This window comes from Mytilus edulis, chromosome 14 (assembly GCF_963676685.1).
Source record: "Mytilus edulis chromosome 14, xbMytEdul2.2, whole genome shotgun sequence".
Lineage (NCBI taxonomy): Eukaryota > Metazoa > Mollusca > Bivalvia > Mytilida > Mytilidae > Mytilus > Mytilus edulis.
Window position 1 is genome coordinate 60582032 of NC_092357.1, and position 26775 is coordinate 60608806.

At 32.2% G+C, this 26775-nt stretch overlaps 2 protein-coding genes across 2 annotated transcripts in view; one reads left to right on the forward strand and one right to left on the reverse strand.

Annotated features, from left to right (window-relative positions):
- Nucleotides 1-1173: 1173 nt before the first annotated feature.
- On the forward strand, nucleotides 1174-8900 carry LOC139502887 (uncharacterized). Its single transcript, XM_071292531.1, has 6 exons — nucleotides 1174-1291; nucleotides 3136-3232; nucleotides 4163-4355; nucleotides 5734-6868; nucleotides 8124-8497; nucleotides 8811-8900. Exons 2-5 carry the CDS (start codon nucleotides 3230-3232, stop codon nucleotides 8170-8172), a joined length of 1380 nt encoding a protein of 459 aa, XP_071148632.1. The 5' UTR covers nucleotides 1174-1291; nucleotides 3136-3229; the 3' UTR covers nucleotides 8173-8497; nucleotides 8811-8900.
- A 2665-nt stretch (nucleotides 8901-11565) lies between these two features.
- The window catches only part of LOC139503619 (uncharacterized), a 32984-nt gene continuing 17774 nt past the window's right edge, over nucleotides 11566-26775 (reverse strand). Inside the window, exons 9-22 of the mRNA XM_071293440.1 lie at nucleotides 25226-25263; nucleotides 24445-24550; nucleotides 23136-23306; nucleotides 22442-22586; nucleotides 21434-21553; nucleotides 20442-20493; nucleotides 19081-19340; nucleotides 18786-18899; nucleotides 16984-17035; nucleotides 15664-15962; nucleotides 14710-14829; nucleotides 14056-14107; nucleotides 12356-13150; nucleotides 11566-11776 (exon numbers count right to left, since the gene is read on the reverse strand). Coding sequence (XP_071149541.1) covers nucleotides 11694-11776; nucleotides 12356-13150; nucleotides 14056-14107; nucleotides 14710-14829; nucleotides 15664-15962; nucleotides 16984-17035; nucleotides 18786-18899; nucleotides 19081-19340; nucleotides 20442-20493; nucleotides 21434-21553; nucleotides 22442-22586; nucleotides 23136-23306; nucleotides 24445-24550; nucleotides 25226-25263 — 2407 coding nt within the window. The 3' untranslated portion in view covers nucleotides 11566-11693. The remainder of the gene's footprint in view (nucleotides 11777-12355; nucleotides 13151-14055; nucleotides 14108-14709; nucleotides 14830-15663; nucleotides 15963-16983; nucleotides 17036-18785; nucleotides 18900-19080; nucleotides 19341-20441; nucleotides 20494-21433; nucleotides 21554-22441; nucleotides 22587-23135; nucleotides 23307-24444; nucleotides 24551-25225; nucleotides 25264-26775) is intronic.

Sequence of the window (26775 nt, forward strand, 5' to 3'; positions counted from 1 at the left end):
GCAGAAAAATTGGTACCGTTAATGTTATTATAATCAATCTGTTTTCCAAGTGATTTAAAAAATCTGACAAAAAGCAAAAGCTTGACTGAATAGATCGACGAAACGGAAAGAAGCATTTTTTTAATGTAGAAAATCGTGAATTAAAACTCGTTTTATAGCTAGCTAAACCTCTCAATGCCTGTGCCCAGTCAAGAATATGACAGTTGTTATCCATTTGTTTGATGTGTTTCAGCTTTTGATTTTACCATTTTATTAGGGATTTTTTTTTTTTTTTTATTTTCCTCGGAGTATTTTTGTTATTTAATTTTCACTTGTATTACGGTCACATGAACTTCCATTTTACTAACAACGATGTGTAAACAAAACTAACAGACAAAATATATCACAAATGAGGGTACAGCAGTCAACATTATGTAATAACCTTAATCCCTATAAAAACAAACAAATATTCACAAGGAAGCACAAAAAGGCATATAGTCAAAGCACATTAGCAAAAATTTACAATAACCGTTAACATAATGACATGACGTATAAATACAGTGCCATGTTGCAAAAAAACACAAAAAGGCATATGTAAAAACACATAAGCAAAACAGAAAGACAAGAATACAAAAATTAGCATAGAACAATGACGAGTTGTATAAGTTCTGAGCCACGTCATATGTTTGAAAAAGGCATATAGACAATGCAAGATCTTGTGTGAGGCATATGCATACTCCTCTATTTCAATAGTCAGTAAATTTCTTTATAACAAAATGTGCTGGCAATTTTAATTTTTTATCTTAAAAAAAAGTAAGATAAAAAAAAACGAACTCCGGAGACACTTCAAAACGGAAAGTCCAAAAGCAAACGACAAAATCAAAAGCTCAACACAACAAACACATTCCTGACGTGGTACGGGCATTCTCGTATGTAGAAAATGGTGAGTAAATACACCGCACTTTTTAAATAATGTCAAGCGTTATGGGAGATGCAACTGCAACTGCAACAATTGTGAATTCTAAATTGTTAGTATTTTTGTTTGTTTGAATATTTTCCCTACACGTACCCCGTAATTACAAAATCCATTTAAATTTAAACTTTTATTGAATACTTGTTACATTTAAGTATTGTGCTTAATTCGACTTTTATGGTTGAGCAACTTTATGGAAATTTAAATTACAAACTTGACTTAATAGAACTATTAGTATATAACTTCCTTTTAAATGCTTAAATATCCCATCTGCGAATAATGTGAGATTCATACTTTCAATGGCTTTGTTGTTAAAATGCCTTATCAATAACGTACGAGGTAAGAGACAGTATTTTCTCTTTATCTGTTTATTAATTTTATTTGAGTTTTCATTGAAATCTTAAATTTCTCTCTGGTTGTACGAATGTTAACATTATGTGTGTGTAAAATGATGTCCGTGCATTTGATATATAGCACATTAGCTTTTTTATCATACGGATGTGACGACATTTAAATTACCGATAACATTTCCACTAACATGACAATGCATACTATTTGATTCCGTTTGGCCTATGATCTAGAGACCGTTAATACATATAGTGGAACATTTCGAGGCAAAAATAATTAACCATACAAAATGTATGTCATTCCTTAAGAAAGTTAATGCCTATAAATGATAATGATCTTTCCAATATATAAATGTTTGGCAAAAACTATAGTAAAGAGTAACATTAAGGTGGTACCCAACACTTTCACTAAAATTAATTTGGCTCGTTTAATTTTCATAAAATTTTGTTAAAGTATTTATACTGAGCCAAAAAAGTTTAGCAACACTTTTTTTTTTACATTTTTTGTTTTTCGTTTCTGGAAAAAAAAATCATTTAAACATCATAGATATACTCCTTAGTTTTACCTGTAATTTTAAACAGACGTACTTTTTTCCTGGTTATTGATTTCACGCCATTTCAGCTTTGCACATGTAGTTGATGTTTTACCTTCTGTACCTGTACTTTTAATACGATATTAAAAATTTCTTTTTCACTAACGTTCAGAAACACACCATTGGTAAGAAAACACATACACCTTTGAAAAAATTGCATGGGGCGTCAACCAGGCCTCCCCGACAATGACCATCAGAAAGCTCTTGGAATGGTTGATGCCGGAATAAGTGTTGCTGACATCGTGGTTCGATTTAATTTGCATAAGGCAACAGTTTAGAGACTAACAAACAGATATCGACAAATTGCATCTGCACAGGATAGGTTGATATCTCGTAGACCAAAAAAACTATCGTCAAGGGAGGAGCGCTACCTTCGCTTTACGTCAACATGTGACAAGTTTTTTTCTAGCCACAAAAGTAGTGCATTGACTAAGGGCAGCTGCTGGTGTACCTGCCAATCCTTTATTTGGTGCACTCAGGTCATGGCTAAGAAATTGATTTTGAATAACACTATACTAATTTCTGCATTTTGACCCTCCCGCGCTCCAAAAATCCTAATGAATATGAGTGATAACATTCATGTTGCTTCTGACATGTTATATTTCCATTTTGTTATTATTAAAATTGTATGTTGATATGATTTTGTAATAAAATAAAATTTCTAATTTTTGTTGCTTAACTTTTTTGGCTTAGTATACTTTGACACTTTAACAAAAATATAAAAATTTTAAAAATTTTGAACCAACCGTTTTGTCAGAAAAATTACACTGGTTATATAGCAATTTGACAACCACCAATTTTAATCATTGAGAAGCTTGATATTCCTTTTACAACACAACGTAATTAAAACGTTTAGCTGACTTTACAGAGTTATCTTCCTGTAGTGTTAGGTACCACCTTAACCACAAAATATATCAGTAAACTAGAATATTGCGTCATGAATTACACTCTGGTCGATATACAATAGGAACTGGTCATTTATTCAAATTTCATAGACTCGGTAGGGCTTATCGGTCCCTTTAGAACCTCTAGTTACAAACATACGTGTTAACACTAGTTTTATTAATGGCTATTGATATGGTATGCATTGGTATTAATCAATATTGAAGACTATAGATGATTTAAAGTTGAAAATGTATATAGTTAAGTCTCAGTAACAGGTTTATATTTATCACTGTAGCATAAATGCATAGGCTGCAACAGTCCCAATTTCTTTCAGTATTTTTTCTTGTTTTATATAAAGATAAAACCAGTGACCACCACAGCAAAAAAGAAGAGCACGTGACAACAAGATCAATAAAAATTGGCGACAAAAGGATTCAGCTTGCAGTGCTCTCATGGTACGTGTGAATGTTACCTGTCAATCAAATAAACTCATCATAGCTGGATAAAATTGTGTATTTTCGCCAGACACGCGTTTAGTCTACAAAAGACTTATAAGTGACACTTAAATTTTTCAACCAAACACTACACTACAGATTTTTTCGTTAAAGCAAATGCTGAGATCTTCGTGCGAAATGTATCATATTGCAATAGTCAATAACAAAATTAATATACAAAAATGACGAAAATTCTGAACTCCAAGGAAAATTCAAAACGGACAGTCTCTAATCAAATGGCAAAAATCAAACGATAAAACACATCAAACGAAGGGACAACTGTCATATTCCTGACTTTTTTAAATGTAGAAAATGGTGAATTATCACCCGGTTGTTTGTTGAGTTCATTCTGCTCAGTTTTTATTTTGTCATGTTAGTTTTTGCAGATGATTGCGTGTCTCTTTGGTCGTTATTTTGGTTATGGCGTTATCAGGTTTTTTTTCGACTTATAAGTATAAAACATCTCAGGGTGACAGAAATGCGAACTATACCAACGGGACATTCAAAGTTGCTAATAAACTGACAACGACATGGCAAAAACAAAGATAAATACGAAAACAAAATCACAAAATACACAAAGCCACAACATAATATACTAAAATATGAGCAACACGAACCCCATCAAAGAATACAAGTATTCGTATACAGTTCACAATAAGTCTATTTGCTTTTGTAAGTGGCTTTTGTCTAAACTGCTTTGTCGTTCGCATGATTCAGTCGAAGCATCCCTTGTTATAATGATATGGGTTTTGTTTTTCTTTCTTTCAAGTCAGTTATTTGAAATAATTTTTTTTAATATATAATAGAATTGAGAATGGAAATGGGGAATTTGTCAAAGCGACATCAACCCGACCATAGAGTAGACAACAGCCGTTAACATTTCTCTTGCAGGATGATCAGACGGCAGATGATTCAGACTTTGTTTCTAGTGTTAGTCTTCGACACTTAAGCAGAGAACTAAAATACAATTACTATGATTGTTATACACAGCATGAAGGAGGAATGGAATTAATGGACGGACACGCAAAAGTTATTATCAAATATATGGCAGATCAGATACTTCCAGGGAGAATCATAGAAGCCGGTATTAAATTTTTTTATATAAGAATAGAGAACAGAGTAAAATGACAAAAATATCGAACTTCGGGGAAAATTCAAATCGGAAAGACCCAAATCAAATGGAAAAACCAAAAGCTCAAACACATCAAACGAATGGATAACAACTGTCAAATGCCTGAATAACCCATATACTTACTTATAGATAACTTAGAACATAAAGCCAATCCCTTTTATTTCGTGATACTTGTTTCTTTGAGGAAAGTGTGATTTTTTTTCAAGAACATTCAATGTCTGTATAATAACTACTGTTGTAGTTGCTCGTAAATAAACTAGTATATGCATTTATAAAATCGTAAAACCGTAAACTAAATCGTAATCAATGTAAACAAATACAACCATTGAACTGTCCGATACTTTTCAATAAAACCATCAAGCTTTTATTGTGTTATAGATAACAAAATTTACGTTTCCGATTTTGAGTACTTTTTTTACATTAAATATGCATTCAGTAACCAATTGTAATTGAACGAAAGCAAGATTAGCTTGTATTAAATTGATATAATAGGTAAAAAATAATTGTCGCAGACATATGCCTGCGTTGAACTTTAATCATGAGTGAACCTATAGTTGGATTTGTTCCTCTCTATAAAAGGAAGGCGGATTAACCATAGGGGCATTCAAACATTCAAAAAGTAAAAAAAAAAAAAAAACAGAAAAGCCATGTCATTAAAAGAAAAAGACCAGACCAACAGACATACACAAGTACGCAACATAGAAAATTAAAGACTGAGCAAAATAATTCGAGTGAAGATTTTCAAAAATAGCATTTTAAACTATATGTATTCAAATTATGTAAAAGAAAAAAAGACAAAATCAAAAAAATACTGCACTCCGAGGAAAATTCAAAACGGAAAGTCCCTAATCAAGTAGAGTTTGGATGGCAAAATATTTAATGGCATTACTTAAAGAAACCGAAAGAATTTCGAATATCTGGCAAATGTCAAAAACAAGAGGAACGAACATCTTTAAACACTTAATACATCGATGATTAAATCCTCAGAACCGTTATTATAGTGAAACAAAGCCAATGATATTAAGACGCAAAGTGTATATGTGTCTTAAAATCTAAATTTGCTACCAATACGGCATTTAATCCTGATTTTGATATTTCTTTTATCAATGGTCAATTTTACGTAACTTTTCCTTTTTTCCAAGTTCTCACTTATGTCTTTAAACTCGGATAGATAAAAAAACACGAATATTTCATATTTAATTGGTATTTACTTTACTGGGTTTGTACTTGCATGAGCAGCACGACGCGCTAAAATACTCGGGTTTGATCTGCTTACACTCCGAAGCAACTAAGATTACTTCCGGTTGGTTTTTTTTTTTTATCTCTTTAGGAAGCAGAGCAGAAGGAACCATGACACCTTCTCACGATGGCTTAGGCTATACACTACAGGCTGACTCTGACTTCATGTATGAAGTCGATACAACTGGCTTCAACACTACTTTTACTCTTGAGGACACAGAACATCCCGGATTTGTAAATCTATGTATTGATTCGAAAGAACACCTACCCTATATATTTCTTAATTCCGTGCTGGAGAATGAAATTACAAAATTTATGAGACTATCTCCTTCGAAAATAAAACTTCACCTATCCATAGCGTTTGAAATTCTTATATCTATGATGAAAAACAATATTGAAAACATAGATCATGATATTTTCGAAGGCTTCGAGACTAGAACAGAAATCATAGGCCCAGCTGTTAGATTAAAGTGTTTTCCTCAAGAAGAAATATTCGAGCCTGAATGCATATTAATGTTAGGCGAAGAAGACGAATTAGAAGACACGGATTTGCCACAAAGTTTAAAAGTAAGAGAAATCGACGTAGCTATGGCGATTAGATTTAACAAATGGCCGAAACAAGCATCGGGTTGGTTGACTCGTGAACGAAAATGGCCAAACAAGTCTTTATTAAAAACCGCAGTAGATGAAGGTTTTCACGTGGTTGCAAAATCAAGTACTGAAGACATTACTAACTATGAATGGAAGATGTCATTTGCAAGAGTGGATTGTATTTTATTAAAATCCATTCCAAATACTTCACAATGTAAACATTGTTATAGAATTTTTAAATGTTTCGTCAAGTATCACTTGTCTCACCCGAAGCTTGTTTCAACTTACCATTGTAAGACAATTTTTCTATGGACACTTGAACGATTTCCGCCGGATACATGGACAGAAGACAATTTAGGTCATAGATTTCTAGGTCTTCTCGATAGTCTTTTGCATGCCCTTGTAATGCGCCAGTTACCTCAGTACTACATCCCGTCGGATAATTTGCTAAATAAATTTAAAGATAAGACAGATTTTGTGGACACAGTTTGTCAAAAACTTTCCTACATTCGACGAAATCCATTCAGTTACATTTATAGATTAGGAACTAACGCCTGGGATGATGAAATGCAAGGTTTTACTATTGAAGAAATGATTCATTGGAATGAGAAACCAGAGAAAGACCGTTATCCAACGTAAGTGAATAATCAATTTTGTTATTTGCTGGTGTCCATTATTCTTCGCATTTCGGTCTTTATTCAACTTTTTTCCAAATTGTTTTTTTTTTCCTCAAGAAAACCCAAAAAGGACTGGAATTAAATTAAATGCACATGTCTTTAAATTTCCTGTACAATGTTGTATGACACATGTACATGTCAATGCTCCCACTGATTAACCAAACTTGGGAATGAAAACTATTGAAGAAATCTCCGTGCAAAAATCAATTAAACATTCTACAAAACAATTTGAAAAACCTTTTAATGGTATAATGAAAATTTTGGGAAATGGTTTCCAACAAAATTGGAAATGATGCATGCAACATTGAAGATTACCATTCATTCGGATTCAGATCTGGCTTAAATGCTTACTTTTAAAAAAATTAGAAAATTTGCGAGAAATACAAACACTCTCATTGTTGTACGAAATGGCAAAGCATATTTTCTCATATGATACAAAATGGTAAAGAATTTTCCATATGGTATGAAATGGTTTGTTATGGCACAATTTGGTTTAATTGTCATGATACGAAATGACAAATTCATTGTACGAAATGGAAGTTCTGAGTCGGAAGTGGTAATGGTACAAAATGACTAGATACCAGACCAAACAATTATTAGTTTAAGAAAAAACAAAACTTTCAGAGTTTCATTTATTTTAATATCTAAGAAGGAAAGGTTACTTCAGACTCTGCTTAATGACTAATGTTTCTTAGAATTAAATATGAAATCATGCATTCATTTAGAAACCAAAGGGGAAAAAAGGTGATAAAAATGAATAATTCTGTACCCTAGTATTCTTTTTACACAAAACAGGAATTTTAACCAATATAAGTTGTAATATAATACGATGGCAATCACGATCAAATAACGGTCAACTCTAATTCTTACTTTCGAGTGTATGTCAGGCTTTCAAATCACAATTTACTATGTTTTTCAGAATCACGATAGTGAAATTCACTTATTTTGAAATAACAGGATTTAAAGCGCGTTTATCAAGATTATAATTATAAAGCCGATTATTTAAACCAAATCAGAATGAGAACAATTTCCAACTCTATCTGTGAAATCACAACCGAATTTAAGTTGACATTTGCCTGATATATAAACTGCTCATTCGTTAATAAGTTTCTGAATGAAAATCGTGTAATTTAAAAGAAATGAAACTCAATACTTCTCTAATTATATGTATATATGTATGGTATGTCAACATTTTGTATTTTATTTCTTTTAGGGCAGAACAGGACATATTTTATGAACGAAATCAAGATACAGAAAAGTAACACAATCTTATTATGGGAACTATGGAGCGCTAAAACATAAACGCATTTTTTTTTTACTTTATGCATATGGCATGGTAAATGTAATTACCGAAAGGCAAACCACATTAAACCAATCGGACTAATGAATACAAAAAATGGGACAAAGCGGCCATTATTATTCAGTATTAAAATCCCCATGGAAATACTCTTACTAGTGGCGCTTAATCTTTTTTTTTCTCTATAAACAATTATGAACTTCGTCTTTGTTTTCCTTGGATAACCAAAAACGGCAAAATTTCCTTAGAGGCAGCAACCCAACAACGGGTTGTCCGATTCATCTGAAAATGTCTGGGCAGATAGATCTTGACCTGATAAAAAATTTAATCCTGTCAGATTTGCTTTAAATACTTTGTTTTTGAGTTATAAGCCAAAAACTGCATTTTACCCCTATGTTCTATTTTTAGCCATGGCGGCCATCTTGGTTGGTTGGCCGGGTCACCTGACATATTTTTTTTTAAATTAGATACCCCAATGATGATTGTGGCCAAGTTTGGTTTAATTTGGCCCAGTAGTTTCAGAGTAGAAGATTTTTGTAAAAGTTAACAGACGACGCCGGACGACGACGACGACGGACGACGGACGCAAAGTGATGAGAAAAGCTCACTTGGCCCTACGGCTGTTCATAGTAGATAGGGAGTGTAATAAACTTCTTATCTCCCTATCTTAAATTAAACGCGTAACCTTGTCTGCTTTGAGTGTTTGTTATAAATATTTATATTTAAAATTGAAAAGTGTCAGGGTATTTCATCTGGTCCGGTCGAGATCAGTAGTCTTAAAAACAAAACATAATAAATAAATTGGAAGGAACCAGCACTAAAAAAGAGCTATACTCAACAGCTGACCCTGACAGAGCAAGCTGCGACCTTCAACGTCTACCAATTTTTAGGCTAGTTGGTATGTTTTTTATGAATAATACAACGAGATCATGTGTGTTTGTCAATTAAACAACAAAAGAACCAACAAAAGAACCAAATGACTTAAAGTGTTCAACAATAGACATCATTGACAAATTAATAACATTAGTCAAGTATCAATCAAACAAAAAAATGAATCTGCTAAAATTTTTAATTGCTAGGAAGACTTATAAAAGAAAAATAAATACATACGAAAAATTAAAAAACAGAAATACAGGAGCAACAGCTTACTTTGATATTATGTTAAAAAAAGAGAAAAAAACACACCATAAAATAAAATAAAAAAACAACAACAAAACGAATAAACCAACAACAACATTACCCGAACAAACATATCAACAATGCACAACAAAACGTACAAAAGACACTCGAAGCTACTCAAAACAATATCGGTTTTTAACTGACTTCAGAGTTGTTATGTCTTATAAAGCAGAGGCTCTTAACAGCATGTGTCGCTCAACTTGGTTCATGTGCATATTCAAGAAAGAACACTCTCCAACATTGTAGACAAGAATTCAGTTCATGACAAAAATCTGTTTTGTTGATCTTCTGACACATCTTTGAAACTTAATACCTTTAGGTGTCTCGGGTGTCTTCCGCCATCTTTAATTTTGAACAAGCAGATAACTTCGGTCTAGATTTGATGAAATGTGCAAATTTTGAGAGTTGTATGTCATTTATGTAAAAGACTTTTGATATAATATAGAAAATTGTGTGTTTTATCATAATTACAGTTGTAAATTCCCCAAAACACCTTGTTTGTGTTTAATCAGATTTTCTTCAACTTTGCCAAATAAAAGGAGATAACTCAAATAAAGTATTTTTTATGATAGAAAGTGTTATGAATTTATCTACTTTGACCTGTAGCAAGAAAACAAGTTCGATGACCTTTTTTTCTTTTTCTTATCTGAAAGAATGTTATCAGAGCAATCTTCTCACTTTTTATCTTAAAGTTCTTAAAAAACGTTTTCTTTTTATCACTCAAAATTTGATTTTCCGTGCATAATTATTACAAAATCTGACAATTTTGCACAACTTGTAGCGTGAAAAAAAAGTCCCGTGACCCATACTTTTTAAAATCTTTTTGAAAAGAAAGCATGATAAAAACTTCATTTTGACAAGTTATCAAAAAATTCTATCAATTTTAAGTAAGACGCCCTAGCCACCTTAATAGTCATTACTGTTTGCAAAAGCATGAATTATTCCACATAATAAGGATGTTCTTATCCCAGACAGAAAACCCAAGACGTATTGGTCACCACCTTTTGGGAACTTTTGGTCCTCAGTGCTCTCCGACTTTGTAATGCTTTTGGTTTTGGTTTTTAAACTTTCGTCATCCGAGCGTCACTGGTTGGTCTTGTGTAGACGAAACGCACGTCTGGCGTATTAAATTTTAAACTTGGTACCTTTTGTTAGCTATTATTCGTGCGTTTCTCTGTCCTATATTTTCTCCCATTTATTTGTATTGTAATCCTGTTATGTAAAGTTGTCATATTAATGATATAGTTGTCATTGCCATTAAAGCGAAATGTTTGGCATGCCAGAAAACCAGGTTCAACCCACCATTTTTCTTAAAATGTCCTGTACCAAGTCAGGAAAATGGCCATTGTTATATTATAGTTCGTTTCTGTGTGTGTTATATTTTTATGTTGTGTTTCTGTTGTGTCGGAGTTCTCTTATATTTTATTGAGTTTTCCTCAGTCTTAGTTTGTAACCCGTATGTTCTCAATCAATTTATGAATTATGATCAGCGGTATACTTCTGTTGCCTTTATTTATTTGCCAAGTTTGTTCTTTTTTTGTTTGTTTGTTTTTTTTTTTGTCTCAGTAGCTTCAGATGGGAAAATTACAATCATTTACGACCAATTGTAAAGAGAAATTACAAAACAGTGCAACAACTCATTATGGGGTCAATTGACAATCTCCGTCATGTTATCCTTGTTCTTAGATCTACTTTGCTGAATAGTATTGCTGTTTACAATTTATCTCTATATATTATAGTATTCAAAATGATAACCCAAAACAGCAAAATTTCATAAAAAAAAATATAAATTCAGCAACAGCAACCCAACGACTGGTTGTCTGATGTGTATGTAAATATCAAAGCAGACAGATCTTAATCTGGTTAACATTTTGATTTTAGTCATATTTGCTCTAAATGCTTTAGTTTCGGAGGTATAAGCCCAAAACTCTAACTTACCCATATGTTCTATTTTTAGACATGGCAGCCATGTTGGTTTGTAGGACATATTTTTTAAAGTAGCTATCCCAATAATGGTTGTGGCCAAGTAGTTTCAGAAAATGTTTTAGAAAAATTAACGGACGATGCACAATGACGACCACTACAACGACGACGACGACGACGGACATCAAGTGATGAGAAAAGCTCACTTGGCCAATTTGACCAGTTGAGCTTAAAAAGGTTATAGTTAACTATGTTTGTTATTATTCTAATTTTATTCTATTTGGGTTTAGTAATGACCATAAAAACAATATTTGAAATTTCACTTCACAATATTTTGTATATACTTTGTTTTCAATAGAAAGAAATAATATTCCAAAAAATGTTTTACAACAGATATATTAATATGGAAACTTTGATTGTCAGAAGACTTATGACCTCTTTCTGTGTATGCGTAACTGCTCCAGAATCTGAAATATATAAAAACATCTTCAGGTTATATTTATCCAATATATATACAATATTAGGTCAATGTCAGGAAAATATAAACTTTTTTGTATAAGGGCTAATAAACTGGAGAAGAGACAAGTTCTAATATTGTTTTTATACTGCAACTTAAATTAATACAGTGATAGCTTTTTAAATCATAACACAAATGTCAAACTTATTTTCAATGGACCCCTGATTGTACATGTTGAGAAAGTGTCCCATGATGAAAATAACATTATACAACATACAGTCATGTAACTATATTTAGGAAATAAACTAGTTGCAGTATACTGTAGTTTACTGTATGCTACCATTTGTTAACCTACCATTGCATATTATCCTGAAAGTCTTGAAAGTTTCTCAAATAAAAAATTGAAATGTTATATAAAACATATTTTGTGTACCTTTTTGTATTGGTTTTGTTTGATGAAATTAGTGTTAAAGACAGAACTGTATAATAGTCTCGGGCTAACTTATAGAGGAATGATGGGAAAGAAAAGGGTTATACTTAAATATGGACAAATATTACATTATTTATTTTCAAGGTAGGATGTACTTACCAACATTAATAACATCAATCCTGCTTGTTGTTGTTGTTAATTGCGTCGTTGTGGCTGTCGAGGCTGTTATTTGGATTTGTGAAGAAGGAAATGAGACGTTGTTTGTTATTGAAAAGGATGGTTGCACGTAAATCGTTTGAGTTGGCATAATAATGTCAGTAGATTGTATCATATTATTGTTAGTAGATTGTAGTGTATCACTACTCAACAATACTGCTAAACTATTTACAGAATATCTGGTAGAAGATGAAGGCATATAACTCCTTTCTGGAGGCGTGTGTTTGCTGGATTTCGATGACACTATACTGTTGGGAAAAGTTGCCTGATCAAAAGTAATGTAGGTCTGCACGTGATCGCTTAAAGATGGCACTTGATGACCTATTGGCATATTACTGCTGTGGAGGGGTAGCACGTAACTAGACGAACGATATTCGTAGATAGTTTGGCTCGGTTTTGGTATACCTGATATAGTTGCCTGATGCTGTTCAGAAATGCTAATTGGATGTGGTATTTTACTACTATCAGACTGAGACGCCTGGTCACTTAATGAAGGAAAAACAACGACTGTTGTGTGTTCCAATGGATCACTCGATATGGAACTGTCAAGCGAGCTACCACGGTCATTAGTTGTATTTTTTAGCTGTGCAACTGATGTGGTTTTTAAATATGATGCGCAAGAATGACAACATTCAACTTGTACGAGATGGCAATCTTTTGGAGAGTTGGTTACTACATCTGTGCATGACCAGCCGTAAGAAGATACTGGTCCAAAAACATCTCCATACAGACATGATTCTAAAAACAAAATTTTACAACAGTAATCATACCTTTTTATAATTACTCAATTGAAGATAATTTTTGAAATCGTATACTTGCATGAATATTTTGTCAATATTTTTTTTTCAAATTTAAAACATGTATAAAACATTATGAATACATGAAATACTTGCGTAAGCAAGGATTATATTAAATCTTGATCTGTATACCATTAATTTCGTGTAAAACCAAAACAGAAATTTCAACTGGAAACAAGTTCATATCAATAGTGACTTTATAATAACTTGCTTACCCTTCCGGAGTACCTAAGATCACCCCCAGTTTTTTTTAGGGGGTTCGTGTTGCTCAGTCTTTTGTTTCTAAAATGTGTCATGTGTACTTTTATTTCATGTATGTCTTTCTCATGTTTTATCCATGGCGTTGTCAGTTTATTTTCATTTTATGAGTATCTTTCGCCCCTCTTTTATTATAATCCCAAAATAAATATAGAGTGCTAATCGGTATATATATTTAGGTGGTAGTAGTTAAACGTTATTCAAATCTTGTAAATCAATGATAAAACAGATAAATCAAGTTAACAAGCAAAAACCAACCACCGAGGGAATCACAGGAACTCTATGAGCTTAATCGAGTGTTGCTTGGGTTAATGTTTCTTACTTCTGGATAAACAACAAGAACTCAATTTGTGTCTGGAAACATCCATCGATCGGTGAACAAACGAAGGGACAAAAAAGAAAATCAATATATGCTACCATTTATGAGCATATTATGATTTTAGAAATATTTTGTTTGTGTTACTATTATTTACCTCAATAAGTATGTGTAAAGAACATGTCAAAAGAAGATATGATATGAATGTCAAATTGACAACTGTTCACAAGAAACCAAATACATTTGCAAGTTCATTTTAATCGCATACTCACCGTCTCCTGAAGGTGCTTTCGAATCCTTGGTGCATATTCCAGACATACACCACTAAAATAGACAGAAACATCATACATAACTAAATTTGAAATAGTTATCAAAGGTACCAGGATTATAATGTAATGCGCCAGATGCGCGTTTCGTCTGCATAAGACTCATCAGTGACGCTCAGATCAAAATAGTTATAAAGCCAAACAAATGCAAAGTTGAAAAGCATTTGTTTAAACTGAATATTATCAAAGGTTAATGGTGGTTATGTAAATGGAATAAAGAGCTGCGCCATGAATGCATTATAGGCCTACCTCAAGAAACATTGATAGATATTTGCCTACTCTTTTGGTAGAACTGGTACGATATAAATTTTATTATATCAACTGAATCCAAATTATTCTCACAATAAACTACAAAAAATGTACTATGTTTGTTTGGTTAATCATGCAATTTGGTCCATTTAACAGAACTATTATCATCTTTCATACAATTGGGAGGTTTGGTAAGATATAAAAAGAGGTTTTCCTCTCCATTTTTTTTCGGACAATGCCTGAACAAAGTCAGGAAAAGGTCCGTTGTTTTACTCGTTCCGTTGATTAAAATGTTTTGAAAATACCTTTTAAATAGATTTTTTTTTTAACTTTTTTGAACTGATGAGTTACCTTGATATTCCCACATAAGGTTCCATCTAATGCTGAAGCTGACCCACATGATGATGAATTGGCGGGATTTGAGCACCACATTGTCTTGCAAATGGATGTAAAGTCTCCTTGATATAGTTCCTGTGATCAAAATAAGACTGTTTAATAAAGACGTAATTTATAATTTTAGGTAAACAAAACATGAGCCAACAAAAATATGAACACGATATCAGATGACGTCTTATGCATTCTAGTTAAAGTAGAACATTCCTGGAATTGGGGAGAGGTATAGGGGCCATTTCATATGGTGCTATACAATACCCCTAAAATTAACTCTTACATGTATCTCAATGATGTGCATTAAATCAGCGATATGTCACGGTGCGGCCTAAGACAATGAACAAAAGCCCTACCGCACAATAAGATATTTTCGGACAATATATTTTGACAGTTTAATTATGGCATGATATCTTAAAAAATAATATTTTACTATCAAGGTTACAAACGTACAGGTAATATAAACAGGCATTGTTATTAGACCTCATCATGGATTATAATAGGTATACTCAGGAATCGGATTTTAAATAGTTGTCGTTTGTTGATGTAGTTAATAAGTGTTTCTCGTTTCTCGTTTTTTTAGAAAGATTAGACCGTTGGTTTTCCCCTTTGAATGGTTTGACACTAGTCATTATCCGGACACTTTATAGTCTACTGTTCGGTTTCAGCCAAGGCTCCGTGTTGAAGACCGTACTTTGACTTAAAATGGTTAACTTTTACAAATCGTGACTTGGATAGAGAGTTGTCTCATTGGCACTCATACCACATCTTCTTATATCTAAATAATCAGATTTTCACTCTGTAAATTGCTTATTTAAATAAAAAGGAGAAGCGTTTGAATCACATTACAGCTCATTGCTCATTATAAAACTTGTCATTTGGATAAAAGGTTTTGTATGTTGATTTTGTTTCACTTACTCGGCACAAAAACGATCCTGCTCCTAAAATACTTTGACATTGGTCGTCCACACCCAATGTAAGTGGTGGCACGCTGCTGGTTGGAACGGGTTCTGTGTAACTAGTTGTTTCAACATTATTTGTATAAGTTGACGAGGGTTTTGAGGCAGTTGAAGTTTTTAAATGTAATGTACAAGAATGACAACACTTCATATGAATGGCACTGTTATTACAATATCTAGGAGAATTGTTCATCATGTCTGTACATGTCCAGCCGTTTTTAAATACTGGTCCTATCTTATCTCCATATAAACAGAATTCTATAAGATATATTGGCATAATTACGTAAAATTTTGAGTAATGAATAATCATAAATGTGTCCGTATACGACAAAAGAGCAACTCCACTCAAAATGTTTCTTTTGATCATTTGCATTTAAAGCAAAAAAAAATTGTTTTTATTTGAACGCCACTGACGAATCCTATGTATGATTAAAGAATTTTTGTATTAGTTTAATGTGTTCCCGTACTTGTTTTGTATGCTCTTATCATGCTTATATATATTGCAGTTATCGATTTTTTTGCTAGTGAAAAAGCTGTTTATGTTTATTTTATTGTTAAATTTGTCTTGGAGGATAGTTGTCTCATATATTATCTCCTTATTTTCATAACTAACTCATAAAATCATAAGTCTTGTATCTTGATTAAGTTTTGAGTTTTTTATTGGTTTTTTTTTAACTAGTTCGTTTTAATTTTTATCAAAGACACCGATACCATTCTGATAAATTGGAAATGCAGACATTAGTAAATCTGAAAATAAAGGTTCTACATTTGTTATATTTACAATATCATTTGAAATTGGAGATGATTCAAAGGTCAGAAGAATAGACTTATTCACGTCACTCACATAACAAAATCTCAACCACCTACTTAGACGAGTGAATATTTTTATATAACATATATTTACGACATTTCTTTTTCTCAGCATTATAACGAAGCGGAATTTGTCAAAGTATAGAATTCGAAAATTGATTGTGGATTTTTATTAGATAATTTGGAAAACAATATTATGTCATTTCTAGAATGTTTAAGGATTGCAACGGAAGAGTTAATAAGTGCATAAATGCATTCTATGCATAAAGTAAAATCACAGAAATACCGAAAACTTTGAGGAAAATTCAAAACGGAATGCATGCATCATTCACAACTCCCTCTCCTTTACAAAATTGGAAAACAATGGTATAGTATATCGCAGATTTTGAACGAACCACGGAATACTTATCCGAATCATTTGACATCCATTAAGAAAGTGGAACGTTTTGGTTCGAATAGATAAACTTACCATCACCTAGAGGTGCATTGATATCTGAGGTACATACTCCTGATATACACCACTAACGAAAAAGTAAATAGTTTAAAAAAAAGAATACAACATAGTACACGGATGCCTCACTCGCACTATCATGTTCTATTTTCAGTGGATGACAAAATTGGGCTCAAGACTCATTTAAATTAGAAAGATCGTGTCATAGGAAACATCCGTACTAAATTTCAATTTGATTGGACTCCAATTTCATCAAAAACTCTAAAGCCAGAGACGGACGAACGGACGGGCGAACGGACGGACGGACGAACGAACGGACGCAAAGACAGAAAACATAAAAGCAATAAATGGGGCATAAAAACACTGTAACAAATTGACAGAAATATTTGATGAATCCAGTTTGTCAATTGACACTTGGCATTATGACCAGAAGTTTCCAAGTATGCAGGTGAACAGCAATTTTCGTTTTCATTTTTGACATGCAAATTTCATTTTGGAAATTTTGTAACTACTCTTTATATGTAAACTTGTGTTGTCAGATCGATCTTCGACTGTTTTTCTATTGCAATATGCATCTTTGATAATAATCTGTTAAATGTTGTTTACGCAATAACTCCTAAATCCATCGTCTTGATTGTAATTAATAGCGATAACAAAGATTGCGAGTGTCCATTTATGGCTTGTTCTGATTTTATACATTTAAGAGGTGTGGAATGAATGCACTGTTAATTAATTTGTGTTCTTAAAATGTAAGGACATTTGGTATCCCAGAAATAAATTTAATTATTTTTACCAGTATTTGTTTACCGCACTTTGCATGCATTCATTTAAGGTTTATACTTTATTATACTGGATAAGACTGAATTCTAATATGACGTCCGTATTACGCTTTGTAGTCAGAACCGTGTTCTAATGAGCACAAAACATGTTTGAGACATGCGCACAAGTTTACTGTTTATATAAAAGTTATTTGCATCGTTATCCTATAAAATATATACATTCAAGTAGCTTACATAAACTTTTATAATATATGTTATATCGAACAACATATATTTATCCTGCTCGTATTTTCTAAACTTATCAAATATGAAATGTAATGCACAGACTCCTCGGGGAGGACACGGGAACAGCTACACATTTTTACGGTATTTTCGTACGCTTCGACCTATAAAAATACTGTATTTGTCCTATTAGAATCGAAATAATTCCTTCATGTCATGCTCTATGCTTATTTTAACATGGGTAGGCATTATATTTGACCACATTTTACACCTCGCTAACGCTCAGTGTAAAATATCGGCAAATATAATGCCTACCCATGTTAAAATGAGCATAGAGCATGACATCTTAAATAGATTGTTTGGTGCGGACTTCCAATAATGCAATTTTATAACTTATTTGAGTACAAAAATTAGCTTTATACGTTTAAGGTGGTACCTAACACTACAGGGAGATAACTCTGTAAAGTCAGCTTAACGTTTTAATTACATTGTGTTGTACAAGGAATATAAAGCTTCTCAATGATCAAAATTGGTGTTTGTCAAATTGCTATATAACCAGTGTATTTTTTCTGACAAAACGGTTGGTTCAAATTTTTTTAAATTTTTATATTTTTGTTTAAGTGTCAAAGTAAATACTTTGACCAAATTTTATGAAAATTAAACGAGCCAAATTTATTTTAGTGAAAGTGTTGGGTACCACCTTAAGGTAAAAAAAAAAAAAAAAAAAAAACATTAAGTTAATTTTAATCTGTAAAATACGTAAAATTTTCGTGGAATAGCTTAAATGTCTTAAATGTCTGAAACATCATGAATAGTTACCTTGTGATTGCCACATAAAGTTCCGTCTGACGCCGACGCCCTGTAACAGGATGGTGAATTCGATGAACACCACAGTTTTGAACATATAGATGAAAAGTTTCCTTTATATAATCCCTAATAAAAATAATAAAAAAAAAAAAAAAATTAATAATTTCAATTGTTTATCTCTTCTGTAATGTCCTATATCTGTGCGTACTATAAATCATTAAACATAAAAAATTAATTTTGAATTTTATAAGTAAAATGCTAATCACTAGATATTTTTTTACAAAACTCATTCATACAATAAACGTACTCTGCACATAAAGGATCCAGCTCCTCTTGCACTTTCGCATTGCGCATCTACATCCGACAATTGGATCGGTTTATTCAACTTGTTTCCAGATGGAGGAGTGACCAATGAAGTTGTATTTGGCAGCAGATAAGGTGCGCATGAGTCACAACATTCTCTCGGAACCTGTTGACATTTGTCATTATGATTCTTGGCGATTTCAGAGCAGTTCCAGTCTCGACTAGAAAATATCTTTCCTCTCCGGTCCCCATATAGACAGGAATCTATAAAAGAAACATAGTTTTAAATGGTTTCACCACCAAAACTTTGACTGTGAACTACAAAATATCTTTGTTTGGCCTTTTTAACTTTTTTGGATTCGAGCGTCACTGATGAGTCTTTTGTAGACGAAACGCGCGTCTGGCGTATATATAAAATTTAGTCCTGGTATCTATGATGAGTTTATTTTGCCGTTACAAACACGATATACGCATTCAACAAAAATTTATTGATGAATTTGATTCTGTGTACGTATTGCCCACTATCCATTGATACGATACTGGAGAACATTTAGTTTATATTATATACTTTTTATTAGAATTATCCTAATTAAGAATTGACCTTTGACAGTTTTAGATCGTCCACTAATGCCTTTTTAGAGGGGATACAATTTGCGCTTAAACGATGCCTAATTCATACCTTATCTGCGTGTTCTATAACATATGATTCTACTTGTTTGACTTTCATCAATATATGTATTATACTATAAAATTATATTTGTATCTTTTCAAGCTTTTGGTCTGTTTGAAACACGTGACATGCACGTTGGCAACACATTTAAGCATACGCATTAGTCTTATGGACCTGTGAGAAAGAACATATCGTAAAGTAGTAAATATTTACACAAAAAAAGTATTTACGTATCGGCTTAACTTTAGAAATATATAATATAGAATAATTTGATCATTTTACCAGATACACTTGAATAATAAAAGAGATGTGTGAAATACAAAAAGGTGGGTATATTTTGTCTCTTTCTGATTAAATGTGTATGTACTGCCTATCATTCAGGAACAATTACGTGCAAGACCAGGAAGAGTACTGCATTAACATGAGATGTTTTCATTTCATTTGCACTTAAACTAAACTTATTATAAATGCTTGTAATTGATGAATTTAACTAAGCAAGCGATTGGGACTAAAAAAAAGACAGTTTTGCTGTTGGTTCCCTTTTGGTCCCTAATGCGTCTATCTATCTATTAGCCAGATATACTTTATATGTCAAATTAAAGTAAAGGTTTTAATCATTTCAAAAACTGCATTTTATGATATCATTATAAGTGTACAACTTAAATGATATGTATTATTATCTTATTAGAACTTACTTTTCCCTTTGGGGGCCTTGACATCATATACACAACTTCCAGTAACACACCACTAGAAAACAAAGATGTTTCAAAATGTCATATAGATGAAGGTAATTCATTATTGCCATAAGTTCATTTTAATCTAACCGAAATGAAACACCGAAGTATCATACATTTTAATATCAGTGAAGTAACAAGCTTTATAATGTCCACTTTAGATGTCAGCAATATCTTTATGATTCTCTATTAAAAGAACTCAAACCTTATTACAATAGGGTGTTACTCGCCAATTTTCATTTAATTTTCTTATTTAAAATACCATTTGGAATTACTGTACACGAACGGTTTTCCAAATTTTATATTAACCTCTGGTGATTTTTGCCGCTGTGAATATAATGGTTTCCTTTAAAAAAAAAAAAAAAAAAAAAAAAAAGATTTCCTATGTTTTAGCTAATAAGAAAAACAGAGCATTTGATAATACAGAATATTTCCTCCATTTGGGACTACTACAATCAGAAAATTATATTCAAGGACATTTCGGAATAGTTGGCATCGTCAACATAAAAGTGTCTGATACAACCATAATGATTTCTATTAATCATTTTTAATCTAACAATAGACTACTTTCGAGATCTTCAACGAAAAAGTTCGTCAATTCTGTGCGCCTTTGTGACGTCATTTACCAGACAGAAAGGATAGCCTGTATCCCTGTTCTATTAAAGTTCATCAAGCGTCTTTGTGATCGTCATTTGGTAGGATAAACTAAAAACTAAATTTGTTCCGTAAGTACTTCATCACAATTCCTTTATGATACCAGTGCTGAATATATATTTAAAGAATTTAATTTGCCGTATAATCCGTGAAATAGAGCATTACTATTTTTTCAACCAATCGCTCAACATAGGAACGGAAGTGATGACGCTCCTAAACGCACGAATGATGTTCACTAAAACCAACGTTTTTGACGGAAATGCATCAAACTCGAAAGGTGTCTATTGGTCTTTACTTACCATCTGATTTCCACATAGTGTTCCTTCAGCAGCTAACTTTTTCCTACAATAAGTTATTTTGTCAGGTACAGCGCACCACATGACAGTACAAATTGTAGAGAAATTACCATAATAACGATCCTATAAATAGAAAGGAGACACATAATAGTACATATAGTAGAGAAATCACCAGAATAACGATCCTATAGATAGAAAGAGGCCATTATAAAGCATAAAAAAACAGCGCACCACATACATGACATAATACTGTGAATTCATTATTATTCGTTGGATACCAATATTCTTGGGTTTCGTGGGAACAGGTGAACTACGAATTTAAATGTTCAAAAAATAACATATTTGCAATAGGCTTTGTATACAGTGATTACTGAAACCACGAAATCAAATATCCACAAATATAGATGTTTTCAGCAGTCCACGAAAATTAAAAACCTACGAAAATTGCATCCACAGTAGTACATATAGTAGAGAAATAACCATAATAACGATCCTATAGATATAAAGGGGCAAATAAAAAACATAAGATAAAGAAACATAAACGAAAACACAAGCAACAATACAACAAAATACCAACTGAAAGTTTATCATTGACAAACAAGCCAATTCCGATTGCAAATATATGTTGGAAGGGCTAGCATTTCCTGCTTTTTAAGTGACATTTGTCGCGCTACTGTATTAATACTGCCATTAAGTAATCGGTAAGAAGACATTTTACACAAGTATGTCCAACACTAAATATTTTCAAATTTATAAAATCATGTGTGCGTAGATCATTCTGACATATTTGTTACCGCACTATATGAACAGACTAAAAGTGGTTACTCCAAAAGGCGGAATTAATCTAATATTGCTATTTCTATTTTGGTATATTTCAATTATCTAAATTAAGTCTAACAAATAAATCACACTTTAATGCAACATATTTGTTAAACTATTCATGATGAGAAGTAATCCAGATATGCCTATAGAAATCTTTCAAAAATACTTTTATATTGGTTAATTACCTACCGTACACAAATACGAGCCGTGTCCGACTATGTTTTCACATTGTGCGTGTGCATCGTACACTTGACCTGCTACATCATTTCCAAATTCTGACAAAGCTGTTGCATTGAAGCTAGGACTTAGGGATAACATACAATTCGCTGAATTACTAAAAGAAAAAACCAACATATAAATGGCTTCTGTTCATGCATAATCTATAATAGGTATAGATGTGGCCCCAACCTTTTTCGAGTGCTACCAATGTTTGTCAAAACAAAACCATTAAGGATTTGTTGAAGAAATATTTTCAGTTTGCGTAACTTTTCAGTACAAATCACTTCGTATGGTTTGGTGCGTCTAATTAGCGTTAAATCAAACACTTTTATATATTATCGTCATTAATAATCTAGTTATATTTGATACTTTTCGTTACATAACCATTATTATGTAGAGCAAGATCGGCGTACCCTTCCAGAGCACCTTAGATCAACTCCAGTTTTTGTCGGGCTCGTATTGCTTAGTCTTTAGTTTTCTATGTTGTGTCTTGTGTACTTTTATTTGTCTGTTTGTCCTTTTCTATTTTATTCATGGCGTTGTCAGTTATTTTTCAATCTAAAAGTTTAAATGTCCCTCTTGTAACTCTCGCCCCTCTTTTATCTTTCTTAAGAAATTGGTAAGATTTATTACATGTATTAATACTGTTTGTTAATATATGCACCTTTCTAAAGTGTCGATGTAATTGGTAAAATAATTGGTAGAACATGAAGAAAATTTCCATGGATTAGTGGCTGTAGCACTGCCAGGTTCTTGTGGACCATTGGAAGACGCCATTATATACGAGTCATTAAAACTACATTCGTTTCCATCTCCATCGTGTGATGCTCCTAAGCTGAAAAAGAAAAACATGTTCCTTTCATTACAATTTTATGATGGCTATACTGTGTGTCAAGAATTGATACACCATGTTCTTTCTTTTCAGCTTATTTTGATGACATGTTTTACTTTTTTCTGTAAATTTATCAATGCATTGATTATTTATCAATAAATTGTTTTCTGTTAATTTATTTATTTAGTTTTTGGTCTTGACTATTAACATGTTTGTTTTTGGGTTTTCGTATACTCTGGTTTCATTAGTTTGTTTTCTATTTGAGCGTCTCATGTAAATTTGTGTAGATGGAACGCGTGTCTTGCGTACAAAATGTGAGTCGTTGTAGCTATAAAATTTATTTTAACATACTGAGTTCAATGTTTGAATATAGTTTAATTCAATTTTTAAAATTAATACTAGTTAGAAGAAAGCACCCCAATGACACAAAAAGCAAATTAAAAGTAAATCAAACTTTCCAAACTGTTATGTTGCTTCGTCGTTTTTTGCATTTTCCTAAAAAAAAATATCTCTGGTAAAGTATACAAGCTACCTTAATTTATAAAGGCAACAGTAGTATACCGCTGTTCAAAGCTCATAAATCTATTGACAAAACACAAAATCGGGGTAACAAACTAAAACTGAGGGAAACGCATTAAATATAAAAGGAGAACAACGACACAACATTAAAATGTAACACACACAGCAACGGACTAAGTATTAGACAAAATCCGATGAGAATAACCAATATAACATAAAAACCAAATACATGAATTTGGGACAGAAAAGTGCCGTGACACGTCTTATAGTAATGTGAATTCACACTCAAAAATAGGAAAAAACAAACGACACAACGGAAACACAACGTAAAAATGTTACACACATAGAAACGAACTATGATATAACAATGGCCATTTTCCTGACTTGGTACAGGACATTTTTTAAGAAAAAAATTGGTGGGTTGAACCTGGTTTTGTGGCATGCCAAACCTCGCACTTTGATGGCATTGTTAAATATAACATTAAAATGACAACATAATAATACAGGACTACAATACAAATAAATAGCAGCACTTTTTCTCGTTATATTTAATAATTCAATCATTTTTTCAGTTAATAATTCATTAAGATTTGCATCAAATTCTACCATTGTATTCACTTACCTATGTCCCAGTTCATGGGCGGCTACTGTTGACATTTCAAAGTTGAAATGGTCCTCTACAATAGACTGACTTTTACCTGAACAAACAGCACCAACATATGCCAGCCCTACATAGTAAATAGCAAAATATGGTTTTATATATTCAATTAACGTGTTTATATACCGTCGGAACTTTTTTTACACAGCTTGAAATTTTGTCGCTCAAAAGTGTGTAACTATGTTCCTTACGTCGTAACTGCAATCCCCTTCCCTTTCATGAATGTGACCTACCGAATTAGACTATTTACCGGATTTGTTATCATGTAAGCAACACGATGGGTGCCACATGTGGAGCAGGATCTGCTTACCCTTCCGGAGCACCTGAGATCACCCCTAGTTTTTTGGTGGGGTTCGTGTTGTATATTCTTTAGTTTTCTATGTTGTGTCGTGTGTGCTGTTGTTTGTTTGTCTTTTTCATTTTTAGCCATGGCGTTGTCAGTTGTTTTAGATTTATGAGTTTGACTGTCCCTCTGGTATCTTTCAATTATCTGTTTTAATGTAATAGATATAGATCAATTCATCATCTAAGATATTATCTATTGTTCAAATGTTTTAATATCAATTATTTATCATGATAGACTATTATTAAGACTTCTTAGTTGTGTTGTCTGTTTTAATAACTTCTCGTCCTTCTTTTAAAATAAGTATATATTTTATGGCAGTTCTGTAGGTTATCATATTGTATGACTGTACTCTTAGCAAGTATATTGTATCACTGTTCACTGGCGACAACTATAATTTACCTGCATTCGATGAAGATCCATTTGATGTTAAGTCGTATCTAAAAACAAATAAGAATTAAGTACAGCTCTTTGTAAGAACCAGGCAGAGTGCGATACATGAAGGTTTCAGATTTTTTCTATAATTGGTCTAGTAGAAGCAATAAATGAAAAATGCTCAAAAAATAAATTTGAGTGGGAAAATATGAGTGGTTGCCATGGTAACGGACACTCTATTTTTTGGTTGTTGAGCATGGTAAAATCTTTCAAAAATCAGCTAAATCACCACAATTCAGAGCCTGATTATGAATCAAATCGTGCATTTTTTTATTAATTTTCATATGTAACATTGATAGAACTTGGTTTAAGCTTCATTTTAGTGAAGATTGCATGTCAACCAAATTTGGAATTTTTTTGGAAAATTTTGTGAAAAAATGCATATTTTCAACTTTTCTGAAAATGGGATTTTTGCTGAATTACCACATTTTCTCTGGTGTTTTTCAGAAAAGTGCAAATGTGTACAGAATAGTTAGCACTGTAGTTATGAAGTTTGGATACTATTTTACCAAATTTGATAGAAAAATGTGTGGGATTTTTTTTAGTTTTATCACCATAGCAACCAATTTTTTCCTTGGAAACGGAGTTTTCATTTGCAGAATATTGCAGTTTAAGAGCTTAAATGTCCTGAATTCTTCATAACCGATAAGAAAAATACATAAAAGCTAACGCAAACTTAAAATTACAATCGTCAAGTGTTGTTGACCTCAATTGTTACCACGGAAACACATATTATCCTTAGCAACATCCACTCCGAAATTGCATAAATAGAAACTTATGTAAAAAAAAATACAAAAATAGAGGGTGTTTATTTTCTAATTTGAATATGACTGCTTTGCTTCACTTACAGTCTATTCTGTTTATTTCATAAGGTTCAACAAATGTAATATATCATGTAATATTATGGTTGGAAGGTTAGAAAAAAGGGGGGTGGTAGGTTTATTTCTTAAGGATATCATACATGTAGATTCTTGAAAAGATTATGTTTCGTCGGATAACCTGATTATAAATAGAATTAATTTTTTCTTCAGAAATTTTATATATATAAGATCGATAATCTATAACTTGGGTTTAGCTTCAGAGGTTAGTTAAGGTACATTGCAGTTCTATTGCCATGTTTTTGATTTTTTTGTCAGATTTTCGGAAACCTCAGGTTTTATTCATTTGAATGACTTAAAGAAATGGCATTGGCCCCCATTTATCTTTTTATAAATCTTTTACATGTATAATGATAAGCAATCTGTAAAAGTTTTATAAAATTCAAATTATTTTTTGATAGTTTTGAGAATGTAAACTTGTCAATGAAATAGCTATGAAAAGTCAAGAGAGACTATTTTCCCGTCAAAATTTCAATGGCTAATACCTCGAAATCAAGCACGTTGAACTGTATATTTTTTTTTACTCTTTTCATTACATTATTAATCCCCAATTGATATCCACTTATATTTAAATTGAAAGATCCAAAATAATGTCATACAATTGTGAAACTCAAAGTCAAATGGACAAATTCATCTTTC